Source organism: Condylura cristata, unplaced genomic scaffold, assembly GCF_000260355.1.
Source record: "Condylura cristata isolate star-nosed mole 26May11 unplaced genomic scaffold, ConCri1.0 scaffold00017, whole genome shotgun sequence".
Lineage (NCBI taxonomy): Eukaryota > Metazoa > Chordata > Mammalia > Eulipotyphla > Talpidae > Condylura > Condylura cristata.
The window spans coordinates 8,236,528-8,248,312 of NW_004567118.1; the positions used below are offsets into that span (position 1 = coordinate 8,236,528).

At 39.6% G+C, this 11,785-nt stretch overlaps 1 protein-coding gene across 1 annotated transcript in view; it reads right to left on the reverse strand.

Annotated features, from left to right (window-relative positions):
- Positions 1–8,546: 8,546 nt before the first annotated feature.
- The window catches only part of TOB1 (transducer of ERBB2, 1), a 4,042-nt gene continuing 803 nt past the window's right edge, over positions 8,547–11,785 (reverse strand). The window contains exon 2 of the mRNA XM_004684375.1: positions 8,547–10,487. Within this exon, the coding sequence (XP_004684432.1) occupies positions 9,308–10,345 (1,038 nt within the window). The 5' untranslated portion in view covers positions 10,346–10,487 and the 3' untranslated portion in view covers positions 8,547–9,307. The remainder of the gene's footprint in view (positions 10,488–11,785) is intronic.

An 11,785-nucleotide genomic window follows, 5' to 3' on the forward strand; every position in this document is an offset into this window, starting at 1 on the left:
TCCCCCCCCCCCCCGCAGAAATGTAGAGAGAGTTCAAGTTATTCCATGTGGGGAAGAAGATTATGTTTAATGCTTCCTATATCTTAACATAATCCTCACACAAACCATGACAAATAGGACTTCCAGATAGGAACTCTGAGACTGAACAGCTTTACCAGGGCACCTATTCGAGGGAGAGTTGGAATTCAATTTGAACTTTGACCCCAAAGCCCATATTTTCTTGCTTGGGGTTACTGTGAGTTAAGTTTTATTTGGAGGCATAAGGAAGCCCCCATACTGCTAGAGAACATCTTACTTAGTTCTCAGTCATTACCAAAGAGTCTGGAGGAAAAGCTGGGGCCTGGACCTCTGTGCCTACTGGTGGCGCTGGGGCGAGGCATGGACCAGATACCAAGTTCTTTGTTCCAAAGCAAGATTCCCGCCTTGTACAGAGTAGTGACGCACCCAGCACAGTCCCGGCTCATGGCTGTTTTCAGTGGATGACAGAGTCACAAAGGAGGCTCAGGGGAACCGAGGGAAGGGCACTGGCCAGGGGAAGAGACCCAGGGGAAAAGTATTTGGGGGCTGTTAATTTCTGGTTTCGATTCCTATAATGATTCCCCTCCAAAGCCTCCTTCTATGATTTATGCTCTAACTAGAAGATATTGTAAGCATCCAGAAAACCGAACTGGAAAACGGAACAGCTGAATTTCGAAAGACCTCTTACCTTGGCCAGGAGTAGAGTGTGGTCATGGGGGCAAGTGGGAAGATCTAAGACTGTGAGAGTTTATGCAATGGACATACACATTCCAAAGACACCAGCTTCTGGAAGGATGCTACTTGCTGTGAACCCTGACCTTTGCAAAAGTTTTATCTGTAAAGGTAGGAAAACAAATTAGATGACCCCTAGAGGGAGCTTCTAGCCTAAGAAGGTTTCTAGAATAAGCACTCAACTGCAGCTATCTTGAATGACAGGAATTGGGTCCACCCCTCTTGCATCACTTTCTCGCTCAGGACCACTGCTTCTCTTGGACTTCTCTGTCTTCCAATCTCCCCTGAGTGATGGTAAGAAGCTACAGGGTTGGAAGCTATGTAAATGTGCTGAGTGATGACTACAGGAGTTATTTTAAATATTTGACTTTGAGACCATTTGGGAACCTAATTGAAGCTGTTCTCAGAACCGCTGGTTGAATCCTCATCACTGGTTTGCTACCATAGGAAAGCCTAGGACCAACGACTTCTGGGACGGCCAGTGTCTGGAGTTACTTCCTGAAGAATTTTATTATCCTGACAGTGGTAGTGATGTAAATAAAGCCAGCACACAGCCCTGAAACTTATACCCTACCCCACTGTGCCTTTGTGGCTCACTTCCATTTCTGCACTGTGCCTGGCAAAGGCTAATATTAAAATGAGTTTGGGGCTGCTGAGCAAACAAGCACTTGCAGAACTATGCTGAGGATGCAGGGGAGGGAAACTGGCATAAAGTGCCTTTCAGATAACTTTACCTATATAATCAAGTGTGGTTCTAGCATGAAGCCTTCCTACTGAGGTCAACAAAGGAGAGTATAATGTAATGGTTAAGGATCCTGAACTTTGAAAACAAAGTCCCACCATCCAAATCCTGATTCTGCTGGCTGTAACTTTGTCACAAGCACTCTGCTTCCATTTTTTTTTTTGTAAAGGAGGGGAATAGCACAACCTTCAGAAGTTTCTCATGAAATTTTAGTGACTAAAAAAATGTATTAGTGCTTAGAAAAATATCTAGAGCAGAGGAAACCAATGAAGTTTTGGTTATTACTGCTGTGCTTCTGAAGTGGCTACTCCTTCTGGATTCCCCAAGCCTCATGGTGAAGTCAAAATCTCATCACTCTACTAGGCAGCATGTAAGGCACGACATGTAGTCAGGCCATCTCTGGTGGCTTAACAGGGTAAAGTGCAGCACAGGGAGGTGACCCACATGGCGCGGCAGACCTCTCCTGGCTTGCCTGCTGCTCCCCTCAGCAGTGTACTTCGTTAATCTGCCTGTTCTGCTACCCACTGTCTCTGGTGAATCCTCTCATACCCTCTGCACCTCTGGCCTGTACCCCAGTTTTGTATGCATAAATTAATTAAAAAAAAACATGTAGTCATCAAGAAAGTGTGGTCCACTGGATTAAGGGTAATTTTCTGGGTCTCCAGATGTCTGCAAAGTTCCAGCAAGGGGAACCAACCACTCTTCAAGACAGGTCCCTAGGCAGTACATACATGGCCACCTTCCTTTGTTTCTTTCACCTTTTCCAGACCTTGAAAGAAATGCAAAATACCCTAGCCTTCCTTCCACCTGGTGCCAGCACTTCTCTTCCGACAGAGGCACCTGGGAAGGTAAGGTCTTACATTTCCACCTCTATCCATCTACACAAAACCCCAAAAGTTCTTGAGTTTTTGTGGTTCAGAGTATAAGCAAAGAGTGTTCTTACAAAAAACATTTTTCGTAAGTTGCATTTTTTTCTTTCAGAAAGATCAAATTTCCCCAACTAAAATTCTTTATAAGTATATGAAAACCAGGTTGTCCTCGTAGTCTTTAAAAGGCTGCTTGTGACACCTGTTTCCAGAAAGGCTGCTGAGGGAGTCTAGGTATCTTAAGCATTGCGCTGGTCCCCTTATGGAAACAGAAGGGGGTTCATGGAAAGTCAGTCACGAGGGCACTACAGAACTGGGGTATAGACTGGCAGCACAGGGGAGATGAGAGGATTCACCAGAGACAGAGTCGTAGCAGAACAGGCAGATCGACGGCCTGCTGAGGGGAGCAGCAGGTGGGTCAAAAGAGGTCTGCTGGGCCAGGTGGGTCAGCTCCAGGCCGGAAATCCAACTTGCAGTGAAGCAACTGCAGCTGGCTTGCAGTACTGCAGTACTTTTGAATGTCAGATAATTTCACAATACCAAGTGTCTTTTTTTTTTTTTTAAGAAAAAAGCAATTCTGAGAGCAGCAGGCAGATCTGGATAATCAGAGTAAAAGGGGAAAAAAAAAAAGAACAGGCATGCTGGTTACAAATCAAAACAACCTGCATTCTTTTATTTCTTTTCTTTTCTTTTTTTTTTATAACCTGCATTCTTAATAGAGAACGGATGGGTACTCTCTGGTGGCACAATGGATTAAAGCACAGCACTATGAAGCTATCTGCAGCCACTGCAGCACAAGTTCAATCATGGTCCAGGAACTGACCCACATGGCAATGCAGACCTCTCCTGTTTCACCCGCAGCTCCCTCAGCAGTGTACTCCGTAGACCTGTTTGTTCTGCTCCCCACTCTGTCTCTGGTGAATCCTCTCACTGCATCTCTGGCCTGTACCTCAGTTCTGTATGCATGAATAAATACATCTTAAAAAAAAAAAAAAGAGCTGATGAGTGGCAGAGGGGTGGCAAGCCATCTGAAAGGAGTACCTGCATTAGGTACTTCAAAACAGAAGGAACAACGCCGAAGAACAACAGAACCTGTCTCAGGGCACCTGGACTGTGGATATTATTTGTAGAGTCCAAAGGTTCAATTCTTTAACCAACTGGTAGAAGTGTCCAGAAGTCATCTGTTTATGAACCAAAGCCAGACTGATGCCATGCCCATGCTTTTGCGATATTTCTCCCTAGTGCAGAAGAAGGATGAAATCATTTTGAGCCAGAATATGGTTTGGGGAGACATCACAAGGCAGCCTTCCCGCTCTAAAAGAGACTGTGGAAACATATTCTCCCAGCTGTCTCAACTGCGCGAAGGAAGAAATCAAAAAGGAGACTTGAGAGCTATAGAAGGACATGGGGAGAATCAGCATTTAAAAATAGCTGCAACCTGATGGCTAGGAAGGAAGTTTGTGTTTGACTTTAACATTCAGTACAAAAAAAAATAATATAAAAGCAATGTCTAGCTTGTTTTGTACATTGTGGTTTTCCCATGATTATTTTTGAAACACTTAAAAAGTGTATAGACAGAAAGGATGCGACCTACAGTATATGCCAAGGTTTGTCTAAAAATATTTTACACCTGTTCTGTTCTGCACACTGGTCATATTTTATCAGTGAAATAAAGTACAAAACATGTTTTTCCTTCCAAGTCCTAAATGTTTTTCCTTTCTGTAAAGCAAACCTCCTTTTCTACCTGCACTAAAATAAAGCTTAGCACTATTATCCATATGACCATCTCCCACAAGAACTACCTTTTACTGATCCTATTCCTGAGTCAGTATTGTTTAAATAGGGACAACTGTTTCAATACTTTGCCCAATAGCAGGGACACTTGAGCTAACAATTTTGGCTGCTCCTAAAAGGAAAGTCAGCATGTATCCTGGGTTTAAGTTAAGTTGCTGATGGTATGGAAAAGATCGGTGAAATACTGGTTTCCCTGCCAGGGCCTCCAAACTAGAAGTACAAACTCAGTAGTATTTATTACTGAAACATGAATAGCTTTGAGGATGCTACTGAGAAATTCTTGTGTCTGTTGATGCAAATAACAGAATGGATGATAAAATGTTGTAATAAAGACAGTTACTTTTCTGATTTCAAAGGGCAATAAACATGGAATTTTGGACTTTGTGGCTTCCAAGTACTGTAAGCGCATATGAGTACACGTTCCATCAATTCACTGACAACTCTTCATAGCAAAGGGATTCCTTCCTAGGTCCCTAAGTATATTATTATGACTGTGACCATTTTACAGATGAAGAAACAGTCATCTGAGTCAAGTGCTTACGGAAGTAATTAGACCCATAATTTCAAATAGCCTCCAGATGTGAGCTGCCTTGTGATTACATGTTGTCTTTTCCCCCTGAAGTTTGCCATTTTGTAAGACAACCTCAAAGTAACACTTACAGACTATATATATATATATAAAGCAAGTCTTCTGAAATATGTTCTTGAAACCCAAATATGATCAGTAGAGGCTTACCACTGATGACAAGACTTTTAACTCAATCTAAGCCTCCAAAAGACCAGCAAAGAGTTCGGGAATATTTGGTCCAAATTCTAACTAGCCTAAAAACCTAAATAGTAGGTATTTAGTATAACAAAATTTAACCCACATAGAAACTACAGAAAATCTGAGGCATTTTTTAAGTAGGTTATTCTGTTTTCTGTGCAGCTTTGAGACATATTCAAGGCTGATAGCAACACTAAAGGAAATGTAAGTTCACCTATAATAGCAGATGCTTCTAAACTTATTTTAAATCAGTTTGTTTTGATTTTTTTAAAGATAAGTTTTCAGGATTAGTTTGAAGAGATCTGGTTTATAAATTTTAAACAAAAAGACTATCATAATATCTACACATACAGAAATCATGTACTATGAAGATATGATTTTAGATAGCTTCTCAAAGTAACTAAAACAAATGATAGGTATTAGAAACACATTGGTATAAGTTATTTTGGTAACTTGTTTGGCCTTTTCTTATAGTAGCAATCACCACAGATAGAAATGTGGAATTAGCTAAAAAGGTTCATGTTTAACATGAACAATTTTACTTAGAAGTAATGGGACCACTAAATCTACGGTCTTTACGAGAAAATAATTTAAACAACTGATTTAAGAAAATCCAACCACTGATAGACTTTAATGATTGCTAAAAACATTCCTAGATTGGCTGGTGACCACAGTTTAGCTACACTAGAAAAAGTCTCCGACTTCTGAGCATTCTGAGTCTTCTGCTAGATTCTCCTTATAAACACCTTTGTAGAGATTCTACAAGCCCTATGTAGCTAATACATTAAAAAAAAAAAAAAAAGAGTAAAGCATATTCCCTGACTTCAAATCAGATTAGCAAATAAACTGAGGGAATAAAGCAGTGTTTGCTCCATGCTTATTGGCCATACAACTGAGTTAACTGAGTTAAGCTTTCTCAGTCCCCCTTTTGTAAGCTGGGTTAGAACTGTGCGGGCACATACTACTACATGAATATCTCATTGAATCAAAACATTTTAAAAAATAGCTTCAACAAACACAAATGTTACAAATTTTCCAAATGTATGCACGCAGGTGTTAATCCTAGGTCCTTTAAACATGCAGACAATCTCTTCACAATACAACACAAAGACTGAAGAGTTCTTATCTCAAGTGATCTTCTGGGACTTTAGTCACTAAGCATCAATTGGTATACCAAACAATATAGTGGGTTTTACTCAGCAATTTCAAGTTCACAAACTAGTCTTCCATAACACTTTTTCTTATTAATTTGATCTTGCAGTAAAGTTGTTACACTGCTTCTGACAAAAGCAAATGTTCTAAGTCAAGTAAGGACATATATTTGATATGCCAAGTCTATCCTATTTTCTGTTTGTGCGGGAAAAGGGTGTGGAGGAAAGTGTTCAACATTTTATTAAGAGTATATCCAAAGAGAAAAACTTATTTTTAAATCTGAAGTGCTAAAGATATGTCAGATTGTCTCTCAATCAAAATACCAGTACATGTCTCCTCAAAGATAGTTTGGCTGGAGGCCTGTATTTACAACCTAAGATATATTTGCAATCTACTAAAAATTTAACATACACCACACTTTACAAAAGATTAGTGGCAAAGGAATATTCTAGACCCAGAAAGCTACCTTTTGGTAACTTCCTTGCCCATCAGTGACGTCTGCAGTCTGTAGGGAGCCTTTTGGACACAAGGATAGGGGCTATACACAGACTGCTAAAATGTCTTTACAAAAGCTGTAATTATTGTAACTCATTAAACTGTCACCCAAAACAGAGGGTCAGCCTCATAGAGGGTCAAAAAAGTGATGACATAGTAGGGACAAAAGATTTGGGACTAAGATGTAAGTTTTCCTGCAGTGTACTAGACAAAAGCACCTACTAAAAATTTCCATTCTGCTGAGCTAAAAGGACACAAAAACATACTTCATTCATTCTTAAAAAAAAAGTTGTGGCCCTCCCTGGTGGCGCAGCGGGTTAAAGCACAGCACAAAGAAGCTTAAACCACTTCCACATGAGTTCGATCCCTGCCTGCCCCGGAGGTGACCACATGGCGTGGCAGACCTCTCCTGACCCGCCCGCTGCTCCCCTCAGCAGTGTACTTCATCGATCTGCCTATTCTGCTCCCCACTCTGTCTCTGGTGAATCCTCTCACCCTCTGCATCTCTGGCCTGTACCCCAGTTCTGTATGAATAAATAAATCTTTAAAAAAAAAAAAAGTTGTAACCCTTCAAGAGCACCAACTTCAAATCAAACTGTTTTCTTGAAACCAGTGAAAACAAGTTAATCCTTTTTAAGCACCAAACCAACATATATGTACCTAAATGAAATTCTAGTATTTGTCAATACACACATCCCTAAGGCCTGAAAAATATTCATACTTCACTTTATTCTGTTGTTTATCTCCTGGCCATTGTATTCTAACTTTCCAGAAAAAAAATGTTGAGTCATTTATAAAAAAGGCAGTTTTCTTCCAAAGTTGAACCTATGGTAACTTCAATCTTCAGAGAAACAAGTGCTTACTTTTGCTAATAGCTATTCAAACTTTGAGATCACAAAAGCACATAATTGATAGCACTGGCAGACCAGATCTCTGCCAGTTCACCATCCCTATACTTCTTCATAGCCTCATTCTGTCTACTCAAGGACAAAGGCCTCACCATGGAGCTGAAGAAACAGCTTAGCTCTTGTTATTTCCAGTGCTTGTTTCCTTAAAACTTTTTACTGCTCTGAACTGCATCGTAATAGACAAAGGGCTTTTGTAGACTGGTGTCCAAAATTCTCATTTAAACCAGTTATTTCACTAGTAACCCAGACAGTGCTGGTTCCTTACTATAAAAGTACAAAGACAGCTTCCCCCCCCCCCAAAAAAAAGGGCAACTTTTCACCAATACTATGTTAACAGTGCATCAATGGACATTTAAACAGTGAAATGACTCATCATTTTACTTACAAAATATGTTCTCTTCAACTCATTTAAAAACTCCATCTTTAATAAGCCACTACAATTTGACATTATTAATGGCTAATCATGATTCCCAACTCTTCCTATCCCATAAGTTTAGCTAAGCAGTTACAAAAAAAGAAAAACCTATGTAAACTTTGCTGGGAAAATGCTCACAAATACTAGTATTTACCACCTTGTCCAATCTTGAAAACATTTTGGTCATAAATTCCCTGTCCATGGACAATGACTGAAACTTAAATGTAAGGATTAGTAAACAGACCTAAATCTTTTTAAGTAGTTAGGTCAGCTTCTTTTGTCCAAGGCAAGTTTTATGGGCTTTTATTTCCACTGAAGAAATAGGAAAACTGATCCAAATTTCCCTCTCCATATACATTTCAAATATTGGTTTTCATTTTATCCTCTGATTCTTAGATGTCAGCACATTTTAAAACTTGTGAGGTAGGGTTCACTAGGCCTTAGCATACCACAAAGCTAAAAAAGTTAAGCCATCCCAAGCACTGACCTAGCTGTAGAGTTTTACGTGGCAAACTACAATCTGGTCGACTACTAGGGCAACTATTTCCCATCAATTCTTTGCGAGTCAGTAGTCAGACCTCTGTGCATGACTAGCATTTACATCCTAACTCCAGACGTAGATTTTGGCAAAGGCTTAAAAACAAAGACCACAATAAGCTTTTTTAATTTTAAAGAATTTTAATACAAACTTAATATAAACTATTTCAGTCCCTCTTAACATGTAAGACACTGACTCAAAATACTTTTATACCGTTTTTTCAAGTATTGCACAATATAGGTACAAAATTAATATTTACGATTACATTTTCTTCCATAATATATAGCAAAAATCTTTAAACCTTTAACAGAAAATACATTTTTTTGAAAAAGCAAATATTCGTACATTTTAATTCCACCACTAAAGGAATATCCTGTACACAATTTTTAGAATAGTTGATGTCTTTAAGATGGATATTTTACAATTTCAGTAAAAAAAATACCACATGAAGCTGCTGCTGTCACAGATCACTGTAGTAAAAAGATATAAATGCAATACCATGTCGTAGAAACAATATATATATCCTCTGATATTTTACAAACTTTGTACTAAATTAAATTATACAATTAGAAAAGACCAATAAACCCACTTATTAGTGCCAATTTTTTTATAAAAAAAAAATCAGCCATGTCCTTGCTATATCTTAAATACTGTAAGAGGCCATATCTGAGAGTATACTTTAAAATATACAGTCAGTATAAAATAACTTTGTGCTTGGTTGGCAAATGAAAAATGATGCATGTTTTATTTTTGTAACCAAGCTTGAATGTATCCTTACTATAAGCTTTAAAAAAAAAAAAATCTCAAGGAGGTCAAAAAAAAAAAATCCCCCTTGGGCCCAAGCATTTTAACTTGTACGATACATTTTTTTCTCTTTTTTTTTAATTAGCCATAACAGGCTGGAATTGCTGGTTAGAATACTGCATGTTATTTAAGCTAAAATTCAAGCCATCTACAAAAGACTTCTCGTTGAGGCCTCCGTAAGCTGCAAACACATCAAAGGCATTACTGTACTGGATAGGACTGAGGTTAAGGGGGCTGTCACCTGGGAACATTCCATTGGTACTACTACCTTGACCCTGCATATTAGGAAAAATAAATTCCTTGGCATTAGGAGAAAGAGCAGATGTTTTCTGCTGCTGTTGCTGCTGTGGTGGCGGCGGCGGCGGCGGTGGCTGAGATGGCTGCTGATGTTGCTGTGGCTGCTGCTGGCTACCCAGGCCAAGCCCATACAGAGAGTGCATTGAGGAAGAGATGGCTTTCTGCTTCAAGAGGTCATTCACATTCAAGCCGAGGTTGATGGGAGAAGTACGTGCAACTTTGTTGCTGCGGCCACTATTCTTCATTTTGGTAGAGCCGAACTTAGTGGCGGCAAAAGTGGCAGTGGTAAAGGTTAAAGGCTGAGTGGACCGGGGCATGAAGGTAGGGCTTACAGCAGCAGAGTGACCAAAGGGAGGTGATGGAGAGCTGGACACTGATGAGGCTGGGTCACTTATGGGCATGAAAACCTGGGCCTCTGGGTTAAAGCTGTTTTTGATCTCCTTATCCAACTCACATCCATTTTCATTATTATCATCCACATAAAGCACTTTCACTGGTCCCTTTTCACCAATCTGGTAGGAAACCTCAAATGGGTCGATCCAAACACTAAGATCCTGCGGCAGATTGCTGCGAACATCATCAATGTCCAAACCACTCTCTTTGGATGCTTGTTCAATCACTGGGTCCACTTTCTCCCCTATGTGTATACATCTAAACCCTGATCCTTTGTATGGCTTTTCAGGATACCAGTGCCCTTCATATTTCTTCTTAAGAAGTCTTTCAAGCTCTTCACCAAAAATGTTGACACGTCTCCTGGGAAGCTTATTGTACAAATATGAAATAATAAAATTTAGTGCTACTTGGATTTCAAGCTGCATAGCTGCTATGCCACAAAGTTAGGTTTGTGTTTCAACTCCCCACACACACAAAAAAAAATGTTCAGTTTGTGGCAGAAAAACAAATTTTCATTCAAAGTGCTGGTATTAGTAGATTATCCTTCACCTTGACTGGTCCTTGTTCCTTAAAGGAAAAACAGAAAAAAAACAAAACAAACATGTCCAAATAAGATAAATGTCTCAGTTATTTTTAAATTTTTATTAGCCCAAGTAATTACACTTTTGAAAAAAGCCTAATAGATTAGAAAGTCGGAGGTGGGGGGGGGGAGCAGCACAAAGTAAAGGAACAAACAACAGGAGAATGGTTTATTAAAGCTCAAAATCTCATAGGGTACTTAGGATTTACAGTTACAAAATATTTTTTAAGTTCTTTACTCTTTTTCTGAACACAGCTCTAAGAGCAGTAGCTCAACAAAATGTAGAATACCCCCTCTTAACCCTCACAAGAACATTTACTGGAATTTACATACCCAAGCACACATCCACACACACATAGTGCCAGCTTTGGAAGTTGTCACCAACTGGATGTGAATCCTGTATTTCAGTTCATTTTGAATATACACTATTTTTATCTGCTCTACAGTTAAAGGTTTCGGAATCTGAGAAGTCAGGAAAATTAATTTTCAAAGTACAAGATGCTAAAATCAAAATAAAATAAATACTAGAGGAATTGCTATCCTAATGAATGATAATTACGAGCCAAATTACTCTATAGCTGAAGTCTTAAACATATACTAAAGACATACAATGTAATAATTGAGCGTCTCTGCTTTTCTTTTCCATGTGTATTTTCCTAAATCTGGAAATACCTCTTCGGCAGCAAGTGTAACAAGAGCAACAATTAATTTTAAAAGCGAATTATTCTATTTAAAGGGCAGGGTTTCTAAGTTTTATTATGATTTTCAAAACCACCTCCCTCCCTCAAGATAAGAGAACAGCAGGAGAGGCGTGCACGATCAGGTCGACCTTTAAACGTTTGCTGGATCAGCACTGGGTGGGGATAAGAAAAGATCAAGGGCAAACAGAAGATATTTGCAAAGGGGATCTATTTGTACACTGAGGTTTTTTTTAAAGGACATTTAAAAATCAGGTTGTGATTAACCCATCTGTTCCATTTCCCACATTCGTGGTGACAAAGGGAAAAGAATTCCCTGGCTGCCCCCAAACTACACTTTTCAAGCCAAAAGCCTGAGCGCCGGCAAAGGCAGCTGATGAAGCCAAATTGCTGGAAGGTGCAGTCGAGCGAAATTGAGGCTCGGCGGAAGGTAGTTCTAAAGCAACGCCTTGAGACAGGAGTGTGAAGAATTACATAAACAGCCAGTTGAGTCTCATTAGATTTCTGCTCACAGCCCTCGGAGCCCAAGCTCCACAGCAGCAGGAGGCGGCGGCGGCGGCGAAGGCAGAGTACAAGCCGAGGAGGTG